We start from the raw sequence: 25,434 nt of genomic DNA on the forward strand, positions 1-25,434 counted from the left end.
AAAACTGAATAGAAATTGAAAAAGTCAAAAGTTGAATAATGAACATAAAATCAAAGTAAAAAATTTGATGAACCCAAGGAATATGAAGAAAATGGTCTTTATGGGAAAAAAAACAAAACAAAAATGATTACTGCCAGAAGTCCAGATGGAGGATTAATCCAGAACAGAACAATTAGCATGTCATGAAGACCCACCCTGGTTACATTGTTAGTCCATGATAAAAGTATGAGTAGATGAAATGAGTATTAAAAAAAAAAAACAGGATAAAGGACTGAAAGAGAATGATGGCCAAAGGTAAATGGACCAGAAGCTAAAACTAATTAACTATTCCAGGCAAGCTTTCTCTGAACAGGAAAGAAATTAAACTACAAATATAAAAACAGAGTAAAAGCAAAAACTAACAATATATCAAAGTAAAAACTAACATTAAAGACCCCTCCCATAACTAAACTGAGGGTCAAACATTTGAGAAGAAACAGCAGATGGGGCTTTTCAACTGCATGAATATGCAGATAGTTTTAAAAAATATCCAACTCCAACATCACAGAAAGGTAGAAAAATAAAATTTCGAGTACTCTGAGGTTTAATTGATGTAAGTTCAATGTTGAAAATACTTGACAGAAAAATAAATGAAACCAACAGAAGCATCTTGGAATAAGGGCTAGCACTGCAACAGACAAATTCAATTTTGGAGATTCTGAAGGTAACTAATCCTGAGCAAAATACGACTGTTGTGTAAAGAAGTTTGGCAGTTTTTAATCATAGGTTTTGTTGATGGCATGAGCTCAAACTAAATAATGAAAGATTTTCAGAATTTCAAGGATAAATCTACATGGTTGAATTATTTATTTGAGTAAATTTTGAAAGTATACAATATTTATATTCTTCAAGAAAAACCATTCTCCTATCCAAATGCTCTTCTTCAATATTCCCAAGATATATACTTTCATGTTCTGTGAACCATCTTTAACCTTTTTCAAACAAGCTCACATATTTAAATGTAGCCTCATAACCACCAAGAATCCATGAAGGTATATGTATTTAATGTATTTCCATAAAATTTGGCAAGTTTTTAGTAAACACTGCAAGTATTTTATACACACTACACAAAGATATTTAAATTAGTATTTTTTTTTACTAAATATTTATTTATGAATGTATGGAGCCAAAATGTTGACTGCTTCAATTATAAAATGATTTTATGTTATGATGAAAAAATAGTTTTCTTTATTTGAAAACTGCAAAATATTATTGTTTGATAGATTGTTTAGTGAGGGTATTCATGATGACACTTTGTAGAATGGACAACTTCAGAAGACAAAAGGCAGAAGACTTTCGACACGTCATCCTCCACATTTTTGTCTCCACAACAAGTAGTTGCCATCCATTCTACAAAGTTTCATGCAAAATATTATTTGCATAATCTCTCAAAACCCCTAAATGTGATAAAATGTATGAAAAAAATAGATAATTTTATTGTAATTGCAAAATAGTACGTTAAAATAGCACCATTAGTGGGTGGTTGTTTTTTTAACAGTAGTCTACATTCTTATAAGGTTTAAGTAAAATAAGCTTTTTCTTCTTTATGAGGTTCAAATATTTCACCTGTAATTATACTACAATCCTAATCTCTGTAATAAGTGAATCACTGATAGTCTAACAGTAATTGTTACATAAATCATGACACTATTATTATGTTTATATAGCATTGAAATGCTCAATTTTATAATCACCAAACAGAAAAAATTCACCACAATGAAAAATGTCAAAAAACTGTTTAAAACACTATACATGTACAAGGAGGCTATTTTTAATTTGAATACATCATACAAAAAATGATTAATTAAAATAGGTTTTAATAATCAAGGAAGCTCATGGCAGCAGACAGGTGTCGTACAATAGACAGACTCAAGGAAGCTCATGATAATAGACAGGTATCATATATTACACAGAATCAAGGAAGCTTATGATAATAGACAAGTATCATATAATAGATAGAATCAAAAAAGCTCACAATACTTTTTAGAGCAAAGTTTTATATATTACTTCATATTACTTGTAAAAGATAAATGCCTAAAAATGATGCTACTGCTGACTTTAGATTTTGCCGTTTTCTGTACCTACAACATTGAAATGTGACAATTTTATGACGTCTATATCCTTGTGCAAAAATCAAAGTGTTTGGAATATGATAAAATTAATAACTGGAGGCTTGATACAGTCGAATTATACACTAATATACTTAGCTGTTAACTTCAACAAAAGACTTCTTACTTTCCATATTCTTCACTTCTAAAACATGCCATGTTCTGGTGCTTGAATGAAGACGAATGTCTACGTAAGGAAAAAGGAAATTTCTATTAACTACTAAATAGTCTTATTAAAATTTTAACTTGGGCATAAGGTTTTATAATAAAAACCAACAGTATACAGAAATATTATTTTAGTGTAAAGGTCCAACACTTAATTATTCTATAGAGGCTCTGAAAATAGCTTTTCACATTCCAAAACAAAAATGTATTTAATAAAATCTGCAATACATAAAATATTTAGGATTTAATAAGTATTCTGAACACAACATACTCACTGTATGCATAAATGTGGTGATTTCAATATGTGGTGGTTACCATACAAAAAGTACAAGATGTATCTAGTGTACACTTGACATCATATTACAAGAGCATCAGTAAAATACATCCTCTATGTGTGTTTGTGTAGCTGCAGGCCTTCCCCAACCAAACTTGCATATGAACCTCCTGGTGCTCTACTGTAAAGTATTTACAAAGGTTAACATCTATTATTATTATTCTGTTATCCTCAAAATAACACTAGGAATGAATTTGATAAAGTTCACTGGATGATGTACCAGTGGGTTAATTTACTACCACTTGACCTAAAATATTGTGGATGTACAATGGAGAATCAGATCAAACTTTAATTCACGTAAGCTTAGAAGACAAATACATGTTTTGGACATGATCATTGGACAACATTTTGAGCTTCTTTGTACAGGATATTTATTAATGATTATATTACATCAGGTGTACCAATGGTTGACTGCTTCTGGTGGTATGTGTAGCAGGATAGTAACTCACTGTCCCCAAAGATGGTTCCCATCCTAATTGAAAAAGCTCTTTCATGTTTTTCTCAAGACATATTTTTCAATATTTTTAGCAATATAGTGTGCACAGTTTTTTAACAACAACAAAAACATTTATGATAATAAATACTACCAAGTTGAAACAGTAATATCCATACAGTGAGCCAGAATATTCTTGTGACAGACAAGAATTGAGAGGTCTGGATACAACTAAACAATTCCTTTTTTTTTTTTCCCACATGTTGTAATGAAGTTCTCATAAAAAGATTTTACAGGAACATTTATTTACAGTACAAAAAGTAAAGACTATCCAGAAATATTAATCACTGACATTGTTAAGTGATTAGTGCTGTTATTCAGTGAATTCTGTATTAGTTTAAAATGTTCGTCTAAAAACATGGAACAGTCTTATAATTAAACCAATTAGCCTTATCATTAGCATTTAACTACTTTAGTACTTCTTAGTCTAATAACACAAAAGTGACTAGTGAAAAGTTTCACATACTTAAAGTATTCCACATTCCAGCATGTTGTATACAGGGTAAGAAAATGTATTAAGTGAATGTGAGAAAAAAAAAAATACACACACAACATAAAAGGAAACAAAAAAACAGTTATGATATATCAGTATATTAAAAATGATTAAAATTTTACTTACAAATAGGTTTGATGTTGAAAAAAATCATGATAATTCTGCTTAAGTTAAAATAAATATAAGGAAACAAAGTACAGCATCATTATGGCACATTATTTATCTATACTATTCTGATTCTTTTTTTTCAATTAGTGTAATTAACAAGACAGATTCTTTACTTAATAAAACAAAAACAGGTATCGGAGAACAGACAGACTAGAAATAAATATGAAAGTATAAAAAAGACAGAAACAAAACATCTTTTTAAATATATTAAATTTTACAATAAATATATTCAGTATGAATAAACTAATTAGCCTTACCATTAGCATTTAACTACTTAAGTACTTCCTAGTCTAATGGAAAGAAACTAAAGAAAAGTCAAATGATCTCCAAGTGTTGCAGGGATAATTGGTCAGTGAGCAAACAGGCATATTACTTTTACTCTTCTAGACAGACAGAGACAGGATGAGAACCCATTTTGGTAAAGGAGGAAGGCATACTAGATGTTTGAGGGGTGACCCACACTATACAGAAAGTACCAACATCACCATAGTTGCCACTGTATTGTGCTGCAAATAATCAGTGAAGACCTTTCTAAGATCCAGAATACAAGCAGCTAGAAACTGGTATGTAGCAATGGTCTTATATTCTCCATTTGAAGAACAAAGGAGATCCATGTTGGGCGAGAACTAGGATAGTGCCTGGATCCCTATTAATTACCTGTTACTGAAAGCAGTTCAATGGGTAATTTAAAAACCATATTTTTAAAAAACCAGCAAGTCCAACCCAAAGACATGGACAGTCACTTCCATGGTACTGACTTTTTACATGATAGTCCAGTACAGTCTGAATCAGGCTATTGAGTAGTATTAATGTCAAAGATAACTAATATTTTTTTGAAGGATTCCATCTCAACAGTGGGCACTGGCAATGCCAGGGCAGATAGGATGAGTGCCTTCCACTACTCCTGGCCAGATGCAGATATTGGGAAATAAGCACAACCTTCAAGGTAACACCAATCATTTGGTGGGATCCTCTAAGATAGAAGGTAAGACAGGTGATGAATCTGATGCAATGAAATGTGAAAATGCCTGCAAGCATCAATAATCAAGGAATAATCCCTCAGCCAGAGGAGTTGGCAGACTTATCCAAGAAGCAGAAACAAATGACAGGAACCTGAAAAGGTGCCTTATACCAAACAGCTGAAATCAAATACAGAAGCTATGTATGTTAAGGTGAGGACAGAAGAAAAGAAAGAAAGAGAAGACTGGTATGCAGAAAAAGATTAGACTAGTCCTGGCTGAAAGAACTGACTGCTGGAGCCAAAACATGATAAAACAGGGACTAGACGAGAAGAGTTTAGGTTTGATGCTAAGAAAAATGAAAAATGCATCAATATGTCCAACTGGGATCAAACCTAATGAAAATCTTAAGGATGAAGCAATCATTCTGTAAGTTGGATCCAGACTAACCAAGAGAAATTATACATCCCCAGATTCAAAACCCTTGGCACAATAGGCTATAAGACAACTAAATGGGAATCAGTCTAAAATAGCAGGTCTAATGTGTTAAAGAAAAGTTCTTAAACAGATTATCTTCCTTATGATTGCTATACGAAATGACTGTGGAATTGATGGAGTGGATCATGGCTTACCAATTTGTAAGAAGGGGGAAGAAATGGAAACTTAATCATCAAATAGTGAGAAGTTCAAGTATATTGTTGTAGAATGAATGCACTTCAGATCTGCGAGCTCTAGAAGAACCACTCATTCCTTTAAGGTGTACAGACATGCCTTTCCTCCATTGAGCATTACAATATCAGTCGGTTGACTTCATATAAGAGCCTTCCTACATCAACTGTGCCAATAACACAGTGAGTATCCTCAGAACAGTTAAAGTCTCCAAAAGTGAAAGAAGCTTGCACACAGGGAATAAATGTGGAGTGAAAATCTTGGAAGCAAGATATTCCACTCGTTTGGGTTGAGAAAATGTTTTTACATAGAGGAGCAAACAATGTTTCGACCTTCTTCAGTCATCGTCAGGTTCACAAAGAAGGAAAGAGGTAACTGACCAGTAGCTGACCACATGTTTAAAGGGGGTTGTGTAACTGAGTGTAGGAATGTAGAGGGCATGCTTACATGTTTGAATATATAATTTTATATTATTTATTATTATATTAATATAGGTATAAAGGCGTTCCTTTATATTGATTTATTTTGGGTTTAAGTTGTTGTATAAGTAAGGCTTCTTTAATTTTGTGTTTGTTTATGTTTGTTTCTTTATTTAGTATTGCAGTGTTCGAAAAAGTGTGAAGGTGACTTTTTATGTTCTTTGAATCTGGTTTCCATTTTTCTACTTGTTTCTCCAATATAGAAATTGTGGCAGTTATCACATTGTATTTTATAAATAATGTTGGTGTAGTGTTTGTCAGTGTAGTTTTTACATAGCATAGACATTAGTTTTGTGCATGGTTTTTGAATAAATTTGGTATTAACTGGAATGTCATATTATGTTACTAGTTTTTGCCAAATGTTGGTTATTTTTCTGCTGATGTCGGGAATATATGGTATGCAGCAGTATATGGTTTTGTGAGTTTTTGATTTGCGAGTACAAAACAACAACAAAAAAGACTTGGAATGTTTGATTTGCCACCACACCTGAGCAGTTGTCTCCTGCAGAAGAAAGTACATTGAGAGAAATAGTCCTCCTAAAAGGAAAGCCCAATTGTCCAAGTGATAATAAAACCTCAACCTTAATATATGAATATAGCAGGTGAATGCCACCATGACTCAACTGAAGATGTAAAAGAGCATTTTCAAAGGGAAATGGGGAATCGGAATATGTAAAAAGTATATTGAAAATATTGACCTTGATCATCCACAGTTCAAGTGAAAAGAGCTACCAGAGAAAAGAAAACCTGCACAGGGAACAACCTGAAAAGGTTGTTAACAATGAGATGAGTGAAAACCTTGACATTGGGAAGAAGATGACTGAAAAGCTGTAATTGGGAGGGAAAATGTGAATTGAGCAGGCATAGAAATAAAAGTTTGAGAAAGACAAGAAATCAAATAATAAAATAAGGACAGACTCTTGGTTACCTTGACAGAACCTCATGTGCAGAAAGTGAAAGAGCAAACAGTATGGCAAATTGCATAGAATGGAATCTGAGGGAGGAAAAGGTTAGATCAGACTGAAATGAGTGTTGAGAAAGACACCCACATGAATAAAATATTGAGAAGGATAAAGAATGGATTTCTCTAATCTGATCAAACAGTCTATATGAGCAGTTTCAAGAAGAAGCTAACAAGTACAACTGGTTGACTACTGTATGAGATGGACCAAAAGTAGCTAGTTATCCATGAGAAAATGGAATTTCAGCCACAGAGCATAAAGATGCAAAGCAAAGGCTCATACTACCCAAACAGAAAACATAAGGAGCCAATGTTAGTATAAAGGGTAGGGTAAGAAATTGGTAAACTATCCCTCAATGGATGAACCAAAAATAAGGATGAGATCATTCCAAGATGGGAATACTGAGATACGAATTGAGGATGTTCATCTTGGTCATCCATTGACCCAGAGAAAATGCCTACTGAAGAGTGAGGAGGAATTCCATGGTGAAAAAAAGTGACTGAGGCAGAATAAATCAATGACAGGCCTCCAGTATTTTGGGGAACAAAAAGATGGAAGTAAAACCATGGTGAATGATGTGAAACAAGTCTGTCAAGTGAGGAGGTCCTCTACCACCTTAGATAGATTAATGGAGGAGTTGCTACGTGATTATTTGCATGAGACATACATCAAAATAAGTCAATTCTGATTGAGGGGATATGAAAGGCTTGCATCATGCATCAAAAAATGTTTTCATATAACATGCAACACTGAACAAGAACAGCTGTTTATGTGAAAGAAAGTAATGTATTGAATTGTAATTTATAATTTTCTATACTCAATTCATTTTTAGTCATCAGCATCTTTACCAGTTTTTCCTCAAACTGAAATTCTTTGAGGGAAGATTAGAATAAATTAACCTACGAGAACTTGAGCATGGTTAAGTACACAAATTGAAAGGGTATGACTACTCAAGTCAAAAATCAATTAGATTTTAAACTGATCAAGAGATAATGAAGTTAGGAGCTAAAAGTTTGTACACAGAAAATGAAACAAAAACAGAGACATTCTATGAAATGCTCTTAGAACAGTTCTCCTTTTTCTAGTTTTATAAGATACTTATGTATGACTAAAACAGAGCTTACTTTTAGAACAAAATTACCATCTCAAAAGATAAAAAAAAGAAATGAGAGAAAAAATTTAACATCAAGAAAAATATGTTCTGATTGCTAAGTAATAAACAGCATTACCAGTTTATGACAGTTTTTTACCTAATATATTAATGATGTTCTTTCAAACTCAAACATAATGTACTTTATTTTTGAAGCGTCATTTTCAACACCTAAAACATGCCCTTTTGTTCAAATAGAGTACACATTAAACATTCAAATTTTTGGTTAAATAAAACATAACATTGTCTACAGAAATGTTTTTGATCATTATTAACTAACTACTTACTGTATTTCATGACTCAGTTCTAAGTTGTGATGGGAAAATAAATTTTAATTAAAACAACCTTGGTTAATTACAAGATATTTTAAGGTTAGCCAATAAAATATTTATGTATTGGTAATTTGTATTATTTCACAATCCTTAGGATTAACATGTATGACCTATACAATTACAGTTTTTTACCCAATAGTTTGACAGTTTACTTACATAGTAACTCCAATAGAGGGATGATTCTTTGCATTTCTGATACATCCTGAAGTGAAAAAAAAACAAAAGTGTAAATTATTTTATGTTCCAAAATTTTATTCTTATTACAGAAACATTTACGAACTAAGAAAATTTAAATGAAGTTATAAAAGTGCAACTGTGTAAATCTCACTTAAAATGAAGCAGTAAACTTTTAAATACATGAACAATTGATCTGAATTTTCATTGGTTGGTTGATTTAATGTTTTATGGCACAAAGGAGCTAAGCTATCTGTGTCAAACATCTTGTAAAAAAAGGTAAAAGTAAATTTAATAAAAATTCATGAAAAGGAAATTAAGGTAAAACAAAACATAAATTGCATAAAACCAATGGTTACATCTAGTTTACAATGTTAAGAGAAAAACTACAGTAATACAAGTTGTAAATAACTTTCTGTAGCATAATTGTAATTATCATAACCTACCAGGAAGACTAACAGGTAAATACAAAAATCACCATCAGTCACCTGAAGTTGGACTTTCCAGTCTTGGTTCCAAGCTATTTGACGTTATGGCCATTTTCGAAAAATAAAGTAATAAAAGGTGTAAAAGACGTGTAGCAAAATTTTAATAATAACATGCCAGGATGACTAATGGGTAATTCAAATCGTAGTGTTAGTCACCTGAAGTTGGCCGTTCCAGTCCTGGTTGAGTTATTTAATGTTATGATCATTTTCTAAGTTCAAATCGAACAATATGGACTTTCATTCTTAAAAGGGAATCACAATAAAAAAGGTCTAATGTATAAATTAAAAAGATTAATGGCCTTTAAAAACTAAAAACTTTACCAAGGTGGACAATGTCACCATCACTAATAACACTCTCTAACGTTATGGACAAACTTTAGGACAGAACATGTTTAAAATGGGGCTGTCGATGAGTCGTAATGATGGCAAGAAAGTAAAAAGTGGCTTATAGTAATCAGAGTGTTACACAAACTACACACTGATGCATCAGTTCCAGATAAAAGAAAACAATGAGTTAAAAAACTGTGTCCAATGCATAGTCTAGTTAAAACAACTTCCTCTTTCTGATCCTCACGATAGCAAGATGACCAAAGTCCAATAGAGGGTTTTATTTGGAAAAGCTTGTTTTCGCGTTGCTCACTCCAAGTCTACTGCCAGCTGGCACAAAGCTGAGCCTTGAATACAGGACCATAGTCCATGTATGGAATAGGCACAGTGGTGATAGTGCCAGAGCAGATAAATTTAGCTGCAGTGTCAGTGAGCTTGTTCCAGTGAATACCAACATGGCCAGGTATCCAGAAAAACTGGGATAGAAGTAGATGTTAAAGAGAAATGGGCCAGTTGGTTTTAAATATCAGCAAGAACAGGGTGTGAACTAACATGAAGCGATTCCAGGGCAAGTAGAGAACTGAATCAGTATAAATAATGCAGGTTGAGTACTGCTTAGCATCTATGTGAACCAGGGCAAGAGAAATGGCATACAGTTCAGCAGTGAACACAGAAGCTGTAGAGGGGATTCTGCATGCAACCACCAAACTGCAACAAACCATGGCAGAGCCCACACAGTCACCTGATTTTGAATCATCCATATAAATAGGAATGGAAAGATGTTCAGCAAATAAAAGATGGTATTTCCAATTAGGAGTATCTGCTTTTCTCAGACAACTTAAAGAAAAGCCACATTTGGAGACTGTAATAAGCCATGGTGGGATGGGCTGACTAGTGGATACAGCAATGTTATCCAAGGACAGACCCAATTCATCCAACTGCACCTGGATACGAAGGCCAAAAGGAGCAATGGAAAACCATCTGTTTTAAAAAGGTATGGCCCACTGAGCAAGGAAAACAACCCCAGGTGGGATGCTTTGGTAAGGAATGAAGTTTAGAAACATATAGTAAATACAGCTGCAAATGGCAGAGGTGCAAAGAAGGTTCACAAGACTATGTACAAGCTCTGAACAGGGGAAGTGCAGAAAGCCCTAGTGCAGAGCCAAAGTCCTTGATGATGATTGGGGTCCAGCATCATTAAGGCCAAGGGTCTGGCAGAGCCATACACCAGTAATTCATAGTCAAGTTTCAACTGAATAAGAGCATGATATATCTTTAGCATAGAATGTAGATCTGCTTCCCAAGTGGTGGTACAGTGTTCTTGTACATTTGACCAGTAGCTGCTTGATGTGTAGTATAGTGAAGGGGAGCAAATTGAGATAAATAGCAGTAAAGGACAGACTAGGTGCATGAAAATAAGTAGAACCAGTATTGAAAAGAGAAAGGTTATGGTTAGAGAGTATACACTCTACAGAGTGACCCCTTCTATCAATATCAGCACTTCCCCAGAGGGGATGATGTCCATTAAAAAGTCCCCCAGGATTAAAAAGGGAGATGGCAATTGTTCAATAAGAACATCAAGGCTTGATTGATCATAGGTTGCTCCAGGCAACAGGCAGAGAGAACAAACAGTGATGGTATGGCCCAAGGAAACACGGATGGCTAGAGTCTCCAAGGGTGTGTCAAGTGGCAAAGACAGGGTGGGCATATGCTGATCAACCAACAGTGCCACCCCTCCATGCACTTGTCCATCACACAGCCTTCATTTCTGTACAAAGAAAACTGCAGAAAAGCAACTGTATCGACAGGTTTCAGAAACGTTTCCTGTAAGGAAAAACATACAGGATGGTAGGAAGCAATCAGTGTTGTGATGTCATCCAGACTAGAACATTAACCTAGACAGTTCCATTGTATCAAGGTGGACATTATTACTTATGTGCAGGTACGTTGGGTGGAGAACCCTTCTGTTTTCGACCATGTCTTTTTTTCTTTACTGTCTTTATTTGAGGGAGGTCTACTGACCTCCATGGATCCTGCCCTGGGTCAACTGAGCAGGTCTTTGCTGTTGGAAGGGGATTCCAGTAACTGAGGACACAAACAAATGATTGTTTTGCATCTTGGAGTAGGAGAAAAAGATATATCCAAGAAAACTCCTGTACCCAGAACCAAAAAATGTGAATCTTGGGGTTTGTTAGAATGTATGTAAGGGACAAAGATGGGTGTTGAAGTTAATTCATTAACTTTAACCATGGACGTCAAAAGGCTTTTCATTTGTTTTGAGAACGATTCTTTTGAAGGTACAGAGAGATCTGTCTGCCCTCCCACTGTAGTTGTGAAATGAAGTGCAGCAGCATATGTCAGAGATGAGATAGTGGACAGCAATTTGAGCCTCAGGATAAGTAATGTTACGAATTGTTTTCAGACACTGCACCTCTTCTTCTTCCAGCCATTTAGGGAAAGAACAAAAGTAGAACAGGTGGGAGCAATTGCAATTGAAGCAATGAGGGTCCGTTTCACACTCATAAGCATATTGCTCCTTGCCACCACAACGAGCACATGTCAGGGAACCACGACATGATGTCTTTGAGTGGCCGAACCTCCGACATTGGAAACATCGAAGAGGGTTTGGAATGTACGGCAGTATACTGCAATTAAGATAACCTGCCTTGGTAATGGCAGGTAGACATGGTGATGTAAAATGTCAGAATGAGGATATTGGTTGGCATCATAATTCCATCTTTCCGAGTGGAGATACGCCTCATTGCAGAAACTCCTTGATTGGAGAGACCAGCAAGAATCTCTGACTCTGGGATGTTTTTCAAATCCCTCTCAACAATAACTCATGATAAATTAAAGGTAGCATGGGGTGTAATCTCAGTAGCCATAACCCCAAATGTCTTTGAATTCAAGAGGAGTTCACTGTGTTGAGATGTGGATGTTTTCACCAATATGGCACCAGATCAAAGCCTCTTTACTGACTTTGGACAGCTAGTTAATCCGTCCAGTCCCATCTGAATAAAAAAAAAAAAAAACATTTGCCCTAAAGGTTTGTCCGAAACAGAATGTAGGATAAGAAAATAAGATACAACAGGTGGTACAGATGTTAAAGATTGCTGCTCAGAAACTTCAAGACAGGGTCATTTACCTGTGGACTGTTTTTTAATTATTTTATTGAAATTTTTATTTGGAGGATTGATAATAAAAAAAGGGGAAATTTTGGTGCCCACTGACCCCACCCTCCATGGAGCCCTATGAGGAGATGCACTACAATGCCAAACAAGGATACTGCAACAACGCCAGGATTTCGTGAGCACTATACCCATACAACAGCATCAGATACAATGTCCACAACACCTGTTGAGAACTTCTAACACTGGTACTTGATTGACCATAGCCCAAGTGGACTAGCTGATTGGCCCAAGGGGGGATACCCCAAGGCCACCCATCTACAGAAATTCAAGGCCAAAATGGTGTGTTAGAGTTGGACCCCTCAACCACCAGGATCATCTCCTCCCCTTCACTGGTCGCCATGCACGGCAAACACGTGGGTGAGTGTTTAGATCCCAGAGGAGGTAAACTAAAAGAACAGAACCTTCCCTGGGAGGTCACCTCACCATCTACAGGAATCCACACTGAGGAGTAATTTTCATTGGATTTTCATGAAAAATGAAATTAAAAATGTAAACTTAGCGAATTTCAAAACACACACTATATATTGGAGTAGAAAAAGTAATGAGCCAGACAAAGTTACTTATCACTAACATTTTAGATTAAAATATTATTAAATGTACAGAAACTTACATCTATCATATACTTTCACCATTTTCTAGCTTTACATATAAAATAATAGAATTAACAAACAGTTTCTAGTTAGTTTTTTGACTCATAGTCAGAGACCTGTTTCTCATTGCCAGTTGTGTGTACAAATAAGCCTCAGATGATATAACTCTTATACAATTCATTTCATATCACTGATGGAAGACATACTGTCATACAGTCCACTAGTGGCACAGCAGTATGTCTGCAGACTCACATTGCTAGAAAGCATGTTTTGATAGCCATGGTGAACAAAGCACAAATAGCCGAAAGTGCAGTTTTGTACTTAATTCTAAACAAATAAATTGTCATACAGTTATCCTCAGCAGTTAAGCACACTAGATCATAAATCCTCTCAGATGATTAGAAACAAAAAAATAATCTGCAACAAGAGACAGTTGAATCCCAAATACCTGGAAAAATGGTGTGGTCACTTAAACTTATTACAACTCTTATTCACAGTGGTTATTTATTGACAGTATACAGTAGCCCAACAATATTGTTTATGTTATAATCTAACATGAAACATTCGTGGACACATTTAACACTTAAAAAATGAAATCTGTATTTGAACTGAAGCACTTGAAAAACGGATGCCAATGTTCGTATATGGATTCAAACCTTTGTTTTCACAGAAATGATCATTAACAATCTGTCAAACCCAGGTGACTTAAGACAACTGAAAATCAAGAAATCATCACAACAGAAGAGTAAAACTATAATATAAGAACATATTTATGATCCAAAATAAATCATTCCAAAAACGTGAACATGTGAGTAAAAACTTGAATAGACAGGTTTCACTCTAGGACTGATAAACCCATATATAAAAAATTAGTGTGAATGTGTGGTAAACCTAACAGAAATATAAGCATTGCATCATAAGTGCTTTCAGCAATGGAAAATAAAACTATCAGAGAGAAGCACATTTGTAACAGGAGGTTTAAAACTGTTAACCCATCATAAGTAAAGACAACCACAAGAAATTAGCATGAGGTAACAACAACAGCACAAAGATTGGTATATATAAAAAAAAAAAAAAAAGCTGCCAGCAGTTAGAAAAACAAATCTATAGGGAAAAAACACATAAGGTACAAGCAACCAGAGGTTAAAAAAATGATAATACAAAGACTGTAATACTAATGCAATATCTCAAAAATATTGAGAGTCCTAAGAAGATGAAACATATAGAATTACAAAAGTCAGAATTATATGTGCCTAAAAAGAAACAAAGTTCTTGGGAAACGGAAGACTGGTATAAAATATATAAAAAGGAGCTAGAAAAATTATACCAATGAAGTCCAAAAGAAGCTGATATATTCAGGATAATAAAGATAAGATTATCCTCATCGAATTAGGAAAGAAAGAACTCTTATCGTGAGACTGAAAATTAACTCCATACTCTGAAGGATGGTGTGAAAAAAAAAAAAAAAAAGACGTACGGCCTCCAGAATGTGTAATGAGGCCTTGAGTGGTAAAAACAAGGTCTGCAAATCTAAATCCCTAAAAGCTACATAAGAAGTCATTTTAAAATCAATATTGAAGGAAGATTTAAGATACTGGCAATAATCTGGCATTACAAGGATACTGGCAAATATCTGACTTAAAATCCTTACTAATTTAAAAAACTGATGCAGGTCATCCACAAGTTGATTTCTATGTGAAACACATCATATACTTTACAGTGTGACAAACTACCAGTATTTCAGAAACTAAATGCGATTGTTCAACAATGTTGATTCTGGCTTCACTGAACCACTACCTAATAACTGTAATAGCAATGTAGTAGCAGCAAAGTGGCAGCTGTAGACTGGAGAATTTGACAAACTGTTCACAAGATTAATGTTTGGTTTAGACAGTTCAGCACTGAAATACTCTTGGATTGTTTAAAATTATTATTTATGGAGCTTTGGCACTGTGGTAGAAAAACAAATGTAAAAGTTTTAACCCATTTTAAAACTATCAGGGTCAGTACACAAATTTTTAAAAAAATCAAAAAAAGAGAGCAACACTGCATTAACATTAACTGCTAAGTAAAAATGAAATGAGTACGTGGTTGAGCTGAAGACAGATCACTTGAAGACACTAACTTGCTTTTTCATGAAACTTAACGCAACACAAATCTGTCCATACTGAGCTTGTAAAAACCCAAAAGTACAACATAAGACTTCTTAAGCTATCAGTCAAGAATTAAGAGAGAATATTAAGTGGAGAAAATTAAAAGTCTGCAAGAAAACAAGGTAATAGTCAATTACTGAGAATAGATCACGTAACTTATTAATCAACTTGTTAGTTGTTTTTTTTTGTGAATTCAGAAACAGATGTAACACTTGTACATGCAGATGTGTTCCAAGCTTTATACTGTAAACCCCTCTATTCTGGCTAATGGCAAAGAGACAGAAGATTCTCATGAAAATGTAGCTCAACAGTACAGAACAGTTTAAAATAATGAGCCTATTGGAGACATACCCGATATGAGTGTTCTGCTAAAGGAAAAAAGTAGAACTACTGCTTATAAAGAAGGCTTAACAGTGTCACTTGAAGCAAGGCCACAGTTAATGATGGTTGTTCAAGTCATACATTATGAGCCAGTCATAACTGAGTTAACAATGAAGCTATTATTAATAATATCATTGTCTGAACAGTGGCTTTCTATTATTGTTCAACATCTGCTATTAAAAGGGGTCATGTTAATACCAACTTAATGTTCTACCCCCTCCACAATATGAAAAATCAATAAATATTATGGAAAATACTTTTAAATGTTTCAAAGTATAACCCTCTATGTACAGTTCTTCTAAAAATTAACATAAGCAAAAATGAACCAAAACCATTCATTACTGGCATATTTAGATGTGGATTTCACTGAACATGATTTCTACAAACATGAAATTTATCCAAAAAGCTGCAGGAGAAATAAATTTAGTTGCATACAAAAATACTTGTGTTTTAAATCTAAAATATCATTACATTGTTTATATCATTCACAAAAGTTTTTCAATGCAGTCTGGATTAATTGAACTCAATGCTCCAAAAATGTTATCAAATACAGCTTACTGCTTTGACATAAATAATATACATAAAACTAACTTCAGTTATTGTCATATTTCTTCTATGATATTTTAATTATAATAATTACAGAACATAATTCGGGATGCCCAATGACATCAATTACTCAGTTTAGGTCCTATACTGTGACCTCAGAATATATGTTGTCTGGATGCAACTTTAAAGGATCTTCTTATGATGCTTCATCAGTAAAAAGCTATCACTGATTTTTAGTAGATAGAGAGGTGTCCTTTAGATACAATACTTCTAAGTACAGCCTCCTAAGTTTTCAGCTTTCGGACTTTCCAAATCCTTATTCTATTTCATGTCCAGGGCATGGTTGGATATTTTTTTGCTTTCAAGTCCCTTCTTCTTAAGTTCCTCTTGCTTAGAATTCAATTGCACATATAATTCAAATATTAACTGCCTTTTCTGGTAGGCTTTCAATACTACTGTATGATCCTTCATCAGTCTTTTCTATTATGTCCCTTGCCTTGGCATTAATCTGTGTTAAATTATCTGTAGTTAAAACTAGATGCTTTGTCCGTCTTCATTACAATTCAAACCTGAAAAATCCTACACACCTCTGAATCAAAATTATGAATGGGTGCTTTGTCAAATTTTTCACTGTATTTTGGACAGAGCATATTGTGAACTCTTATCAGATTTGCCAAATCTGAATATATCTCTTCTGTTTCTGGAATGTTTTTGCTAATGCTGAAAGCACAAGTCTGGATAGTTTTATAACTTGTGGCTAGTATTACTGAGCAACTTTTTCAATAGCCTCACATATCCCCATCCTTATACTTTGAATGCTGAAACCTATTCACTTTAACAAACAAAAGTAGATTCCTTCACATTCAGGAGCTTATATGATTCATTTTCCATCAATTCATTGTAGAGATGTTTGAAGGCTAGGATGAGTATTTAGTATGTAGTTGCAACAGATGTAGCAAGTGATAAGAATGGTTCTACAAGGTATATTCCAAGAAGGGGGCAAACAAACATCACTTTAAAAAAAAAATCCAAACCTAGAAAGCATCAAATAATGTATTCTAACTGGTTTGTTTAACCTTTCCAATATATGTTGCAACATCATCACAGTGATACAGGAAAATAGAGCACGTGAGAGATAAATGATTAAAGCGTTCATCCTTTAGACTTGCAGATCTGTTCTTCTTTGGCAAAATGTACATGTCAAATTTATTTGCCTTGTTTTAGTACCCGTGATAAAAAAGTCATGGTTTATCAATCTTGTAATGCAGTAAAGTGATTGCTCAGTGACACTTCTTGCACTGGTTGTTGCATTAACAAGAATGTTTGAATATATCTTATGTTGATTGGCTCATTCATACTCTGGATGGATATTACAAAAATGATCAGGCATTTTCTCTGAGCCTAGATGCTTTGCAGTTTTAGCTTCCACACTAAAGTAGTGTGCTGTCTGATCAGTTATGCCAGTGCTTTTGTTTCAACAGCAGTTGTTGCTAAGAGAACATAAACAGTTGTTAACTTCAGTTGAGCAAGGTTGATTTTGCTTTCTGAAGCTATATTCATTACTGGAAGGGGCCTGTAATTTCCATGAAAAATGATTCACTGTAAATGAACCAGCTCCCAGTTTCTTTTATCAATCATCTGAATATGTGACTGCTGCTTTATGATTTGAGAATATTATTTCTTTCATGATTTGGTACAGTGGCATGACTTCAATGCTCTTTCCTACATCTCTGACACGTCTTTTCAAGAAAAGTTTCCATCTTCCTAATTATCATATTTCCCAATGACTTCCAAACATCTGTTACCTGTTTCAAATAGAGCAGCATCTACTTGGTTTTAAGACATGTGAAAACAGCTTTTAAACTTGTAAATGTTTCATAAAATTCCAGCCTGATCTTTTCTATAGAACAGCATACATGCTTAAACCTGCTGGGTATTGGATCATTTAAAACTTCAGATTTGTGGAAAAATCTTCTCTATTTCCTTCTAGGTGGATCACTCTCTGCTTCATTTGATGCTTTGTAAGGCTTGTCACCAGTATCCTTTACTATCAAAAGTGGTCACTCTGAACATGTATTGTTCACCATGTTTGGACTTTCTCATCTAGCCAAGAGCACACAATTCTTGGTTACATCTATCCATTGTCTTTGACCAATCTTTATATACATAGTCATGACCAAGTTTCTCTCACTTCGCTCATCTTATGGAAATTTCCACTCAATCTTGACACCATGAAAGATACCTTTTCTTATGTGAATCTTCATAGAATATATCAAAGAGTATCCCACTACTTGAAATAAAGTTAGCAATGTTTTTATGAAAAAGAGTCATTTTGCCTGTTTTCTGATTTGTTCAAATTTAACAAATTCTTCTTGAAGCTTGTGTAAGTGCTTTTGTATATCTTAAATGGCAATTGTAAGAAGATTACAGTACAGCCAGTGCTCCTGCAGAAGAGATGCTAGCATATTTGCTGCATTTTCTCTGTATCTTTATTTCTGTTCTGGATATTCTGGATGGAGAAAAAAAAAAAAAAAAAACTTCAATTGTGTTATTTTTTTGTTGGAAGAGTTCTTTGGAGTAGCTGATCAACTTCAGAGGTCTATGCCTACCAAACTCTAATTTCAACAGTCTTTCTAGCCTTTTTTACCCCACAATAGTTCTCTTCTAGTCTTTTATACTCCACTCAACTGCCCTAAATAATATGCTCTCCATCTATGTCAATGTACCATCTGCTCTAATACTACGTATAAGCACCTCATTCAGATATTTTTATCACTTTTTGAGACTGACACCCCAGACTTTAACATCAGCTCTTAGTTTAGTGGGTTCCTGTATCAAGGATGGAAATTGTATAAGAGTTGTTATTATTACTATAGGCCAGTACCAACAAGACTGTTGAGGTTCCACAACTCGGGGTTTGAAATAAGGGGTGTTGGTTGCTATATTTCATGTTGGTGACTAGAGCAAATGGGCTACAATATAATATTGATATATAACTTATCAAATCCCAACCTGTAGCTGTACAGTGATATGTTCCAAACCACCTAAATCATGATGACAAAGTAAGCAACAATGAAGCAGACAATTTTTCTCTTCCATCTAAAAAGGTCCAAAAGGCAACAAACTGGATTCAGAATGACAGGATTGTGTGTGCCTTACTGAAACAAGGGAACAGAACTCAATTGTCTGGAATTATGAGCATTAATTCTCATTTCTCAACCAAGCAGGCAAGCTTTCTTCTTGCCACTAGAATTTTGAAAAGAATATGAAACACCATGCTCACCAAAAACACGAGATGGGACCACTCCACATTTGGAATTATGAGAAAACAGCAGACTTCCTTCCATGAACAATACATTAAACTGATACAGATAAAAAAGAAGGGCTGTGCACACCTTAACCTAATAGCACCAGATCTGAACTGGTATTATGAGTAAGCTCCCTCATTGGGTGAAAAAATATGTCCTGGATCCAGGTAGGAGGGACCCCAACTTCACACTTTTCCAAGAGTGGAAGAAATCATTCAAACACTCTGGAGTAAAAGCCTCTATCCACCACCCCAGTGACTGGAAACTGGATATGTTAAGGACTCCCTAGCTTCACTTGAAAAATCATGGGGGTAAGTATCATTGGGAAGTTTTGAGGAACATTGACCTGGAAACAGTACAATAGGTGGATTGAGTTCCCTCAATTTTGAAAAGTAAACCAACCCAGTTTATTCAATCCAAGGATTGGCAAGAATAAGCAGAATCCCCTTTAGCTTTACTCATGATAGTTTGTAAGTGGTGGTTCAGTAACATATGGTCATACCATTTGGTAAGCTCCCAGCTAGTCTTATGGAACACCTCATTTCTACAGAGTCTGTTACAACTGGTAGTTAGTATAAATTGATTGCTACTGTATTAATAAACACACATCTATTTGGGTAACATCATCACAGCATGGAATACAATGAAGAAAAAAGAAAACACAAGAGACCCTAGAAAGTAGAGGAATAAGAAGAAGAGAATAAAAATTAATAACCTCTCCTTATAATCTAGCAGATGTCAAAACAGTCACATGGGGTAGTTGAAAACTGCCACATTGTGTAAATAATGCGATAAAGGTATTGGGAAAAGAAAACATACCAACCCACACAATGTCTTCCAGTACACAATTCAATCAGGCAGCTAAATATGTAGAAGTGTGACATATTCAATAAGATGTGACTCACAAAAGTTCTTTTGCCTGAAATGAAAGTCCAGAATAAGGAGTATTTAATTTACATTTAATATTTGTTTAACTACTGATAATTTAGACACACAGGAGGGGTATAATTAGTGAGTCAGAGGTGTATTGTTGAATTATTGTTACATGACCTCTATTGGTCCAACAAAAGGGATAATCTCACAAGGCTCTGGGACCAAGGATGCCAGAAAATGGGTGGTATATCTGTATCACTTCCTTTACCAATAACTCCGATTGCTTTGAAATAATGATCCACACTTACTGCTTGTTTATAATTAAGCACAAGGTTACACAATGGGGTATCTGTGTTCTGCCCACCACAGGTGTCAAAACCTGGTTTCTAGCATTGTAAGCCTGCACATGCAACTGTGCCACTGAGGGGCCCATGGATGGGAGGATAATGGAGGAAGATAAGTAAACTAAATGATCAACCTTGAGATCAGAATCTAAACGACCCATTGATTTATGGTGGTGAAATTCCAGGTATACAGAAAATGTCAACCTGTTCCCACAGACTCCACCCTCATAGAGTAGACACCAATGCCACTGGCAACAGTCTATCCAAGCAGAGGAGCCTAAAAGGAAGGGATAGGATCAAACCTAAGCACCAATAGATCAAGAAACAGAAACCAGAATCAGGATACATGATGATTAGTTGTGCCTTGGCTCCCAGCAGAAGTCAAAGAAAGACTATAGAGTCCAAAAACAACAAGAAAAATGCAAATGGGTTACATCAATTTGCGATATTAATGCCTCTGGGATGCCAACAAAGCAGACAGATGAGCTCCCTCTAGCAAGACAACTACACAATATATCCCATCAACATACAAGCCAGGATACCAAAGAATGAGCAGAAGCTGCAAACATATCACAGTAGAAGTCAGCAAAAGACCCAATTCATCCTCAAGCTGATGTGAAAAATGCTGATAATACACTAACAAAATTTGGAGGGAAGATAAATAACTCAGAAGAGTAGTGAGGGTCAAATGAATCCTATAAATTTGCAATTTGTTCAAAGTGATCAAAGGGTTCAATCTGGAACCCTACATATACAAATGAGGATAAAGTCTTTGAGAAACTAAATGTACATCCTCCTGGCAGTGGTAAGTCAAAACATTATATTCAGACAAATGTACAGGGCAATGCATAGCTATCTTGTCATGGAAATGAGCAGCAAACCTCATAGCAATATCAGATGGAGGAGGAAAACTGAACATTCACCTTCAGACCTTTTAGCCTTCAAGACAGGAGTAGATTCAAAGGCAACTGGAAAAAGCTTCAAAACTTGACAAACCCAACTGAAGAAGTGAAACACAAAATGGCTGATCCAAACTGGCCTTATGAGAAACCAATCGAGTAAACAAAGGCACCACAGAAAAAGTCCAAATTATTTTCAAACTGTCCTGGACTGTCAACATAAGTAGCCTCAGAAACTCCTGGAGACATATACATACATACATATTATATATATACACACACACACACACACACGTCTCTATCTTACCATGAATAAGATCATGGACAGCCTCAACTGAGAGTGACTACCCTCATTAGCCTCCTCAAAGCTGGAAAAAATAACCTGTCAATTCATGCCTGAAAATGTCATGCTATAATTTTTCTTATTATTAAATATAATTTATGTTGAAAGCCTCTAGGCAACATGAAGATCACAAACATATACTAATTCTTGCAGCAATTATGTGGGAACATCCATGTCTAGATGATGTGTTTGAAAAAGTGATAAAATTATCTGAATGAGATTCTTGTGTATATATAGTGCCAAGATAGAAGACTTATTGACATAGGTGGAAAGTATGTTGCCAATGGAAACTGAGTGGGATATAAAAAAAGTAAAGCAAGTAAGAAAACAAACAATCAGACCTATGCTTAGATGGGCAAATACTAAAACCATAGCAGTTGAGTAATACCTATAAGTTTCAGCAGATGGTAGATGTGTTTTGGAAAATTCATTTTTTCTTTGATATTGGTAGTAACAACTGTTTTAGTCTATTACAATAGATGAATGAACTACAAGGGCAGTAAACTCAAAAGGTCTGTTAACTTGTTAATAAAACCTAGAGAATTATATCGAGGTTTTAATGGTTGAAACATTGCTTGTGTCATCATGCAGGAAACCTACTGGGCTTTGGCATGTTTCAAGGAGTCTACACCAATGAATCAAGCTATTTTAAACATGCTGGGGTGTGTTTCAAGGAGTCTACACCAATAATCAGGTTATCTTTAGTCATTCTGACTGTCATCAAAATTATTTACAGCAGGTTTAAACTTACATTTATACTCCTAGTTTAAACTAGCTTGGAAAACTAGATAATTTACCACTAATTATAGGTCCATTAGTCTTACAAGAAAGTATGGTAAAAGATGCTTTCAAAAGGCATTGTTAGATTTTTGGACAGTAAACAGTGTTTCCACATGGTAAAATTTTGTCTTACTAATATTTCAACATTCTTTGAAGAGATACTGCTTATGTTGATGTAGGTAAAGGTTTGGATTTTGTATATCTGGATTTTCAGAGGGCATATGACAAGGTACTAAATAAATGGTTTAAAAAAATTCTCTCTTGGGTCAAGGGATAAGTTTCCCATTGGATCAAAAAATGGCTGAAGGAAAGAAAGCAAACAGTTGTCTTAACAAGAAGAGCTTGATAATAAATTGATTAACTTTGAGCACTAATTACATCAATTAATGTCACTGATTAAATCAAAATTAAATCCATTAATGCCATAGAAATAATAAAATTGTTTGATTATTGCTTCTTTCTATTTTTCCAACTATAAAGTAATCAAAATCACAAATTTATTAATGTTGAAAAAATAATCAACTAATTTGAATTAGTGTTTCCAATTATTACAACTACCCAGTAATCCAAGTTTCTTCAGCTTAATCAGTAAGTGCTATGTTACTAAAAAATTCAGTCAACTACCTCAAATTAGGGATTCTCATTAACTATTCACATAGGCAAAAATAATGTCATTATATATTATATTTAACAAACACATATAACAAAACCTAATTCTTAGCTGCATAAGGTTTTTATTTTTTGGAAGGGGTAGTAACCAAACTAATATATGTGGGTTATCTTAATTTAAAATGTAAGTAGAATTTTGATGGGGATAATTTTAACAATGCTTTAAAAAAAAACAACAGATCTTGGTGTTTTTGTTGGTCAGCTTCTTATGCTATCCAAGCAGTGGGTTTTGAATTGTTTTCATAGAAATACTGAACATAAGATTCCACAAGTTATAATTTCATAGTATTCATCCTTGGTTAAGTCTCATTTGGAGAATTTTTTTCATTTCTTAATCCTTACCTTAGAAAAGAAATCTGTTGGAAAGTTTTTAGAGGAAAGCTACTAGGATGATACTTGGGATGGAAAGGTTGTCATATATGGCCAAGTTAAGATCTCTCAAAATTCTTTTTCTACAGAAAAACAAAATGTTACAGGTGTTCTGAATGAGGTAAGTTATAGATTTGAGGATTTGCTATTAAATTATTTTGATTGTATTACTTTAGAAAGACTGTATTTAACAGTAAAGAAACAATGTTATAATAAAAATAAAATACTAATTTAACTGCAAATGTTTTACTAATCTCTTTTAATTATTATTAGTATCTAATTATAACCTCAGCAGTAATACAAATAGCATTAGCTCGTAATCGTATATTAACTGCAAATTTCCAATCCTTACTTTGAGTGCGGATAAAAGTCCTCCAATTAAGGTCTCTTTGTCAATAGGGGGACGACTAATGTCCACTTCAGCCATGTGGAAAATGTTTGAAGTTGCTACAACTATTGCAAGTTCATCTTTACGAAATTTTCTTAAAACATTCTTCAGTCGTGTACGCACAGGATCTACTTCGATACGACTTACGTTCCGAACATAGTTGTGAATTCTATCCGACATTTTCAAAGAACAACTTTTATAACAGTACCAATTTAAGGTCAAACTAAATATCTGATAACTCTACCAACGCTAAGATTGTCAGGTCAACTTTACTATTCGTAGAAAAGTACACTACTAATAATAACATAAAACATCAATCAAAGAAATCTTTACAACGAACATAAATTTAAAAATACATTTTCATTTTACGCGTTTCGAAACTTTGCGATTTCGCAGTGAGCGTATTGCCATCTTTTAACATAAAACGTAAGTTAAATATTAAAATATATTATCGTAAATTTTAATATAATTTTATGTATATGCAAATAGAATGTATTAAACGAAAGAGATATAAAATTAAGTCACGTTCAGTCAAGGTCACTTGAGCGCAGTCTATTGTTTTTTAATTATGAAATGCTGAGGTAGTTAATAGTGAGTAAATATATAGAAATCCTTATTTACTTCAGACTTTTCGTGTAAAATTATACAAAGAGTAATCTGCGAATAGCCATCCCTAATTTTGAATTGATAGATTATCAGAAATGCAGTTAGCCATTAGCAACAATTATTAACTCTTTGCTTGTTCTTGTTTTATGATCACTAACAAAGCAAACTAACAATCCTATATGGTAAAGCCCATTTTTGTACCAACTAAACGCAAGCGATGGCCCCTTCGATTCATATTTTACCAGACTATCTCCTAATACCTTGAAATAAATGTATATTTATAAAATAATAATCATAACTTTTTAGTTTCCATTAATTAAGTAGTCTGCTTGATAAGTTGTGCAGATCAAACTGCTAATTTCTAAACAAACGAACAAAAGTTCAGAAGATAAATTTTAATATAAGTTCAGGTAGGTGAATCGATTACTACAGGACTGTGCATAAACTTTAAAACTGTCTATTAATCTCTAACTGCTTTTATAATCCCGAATTTAGTGATAAGATATATTTGACAAAATAACTTTGAAAGATTAAATACAAACGTAACTATTCTAAAATATTGTTGTAATGAACTCCTCTGGCATTCGATGTGGTACATAGAATCAATTTCTTTCTGTTTGTTTGATGAATTTCGAAAACAGCTGTGCAACAGCT

General features: G+C 34.2%; 1 protein-coding gene across 2 annotated transcripts in view; it reads right to left on the reverse strand.

The window, feature by feature from the left end:
• LOC143225600 (uncharacterized) overlaps positions 1–24,591 on the reverse strand; it is a 57,939-nt gene extending 33,348 nt beyond the window's left edge. Inside the window, exons 1-4 of one of the 2 annotated variants that reach the window (XM_076455342.1) lie at positions 24,139–24,276; positions 23,760–23,869; positions 8,508–8,553; positions 2,275–2,334 (exon numbers count right to left, since the gene is read on the reverse strand). In XM_076455342.1, coding sequence (XP_076311457.1) covers positions 2,275–2,334; positions 8,508–8,541 — 94 coding nt within the window. In that variant the 5' untranslated portion in view covers positions 8,542–8,553; positions 23,760–23,869; positions 24,139–24,276. Of the gene's footprint in view, positions 1–2,274; positions 2,335–8,507; positions 8,554–23,759; positions 23,870–24,138 lie in introns of both variants that reach the window. The other variant, XM_076455332.1, reaches the window with a different exon arrangement.
• Positions 24,592–25,434: the final 843 nt, after the last annotated feature.

The sequence above is a fragment of the Tachypleus tridentatus genome, chromosome 1 (genome assembly GCF_004210375.1).
Source record: "Tachypleus tridentatus isolate NWPU-2018 chromosome 1, ASM421037v1, whole genome shotgun sequence".
NCBI classification, from domain to species: Eukaryota; Metazoa; Arthropoda; class Merostomata; order Xiphosura; family Limulidae; genus Tachypleus; species Tachypleus tridentatus.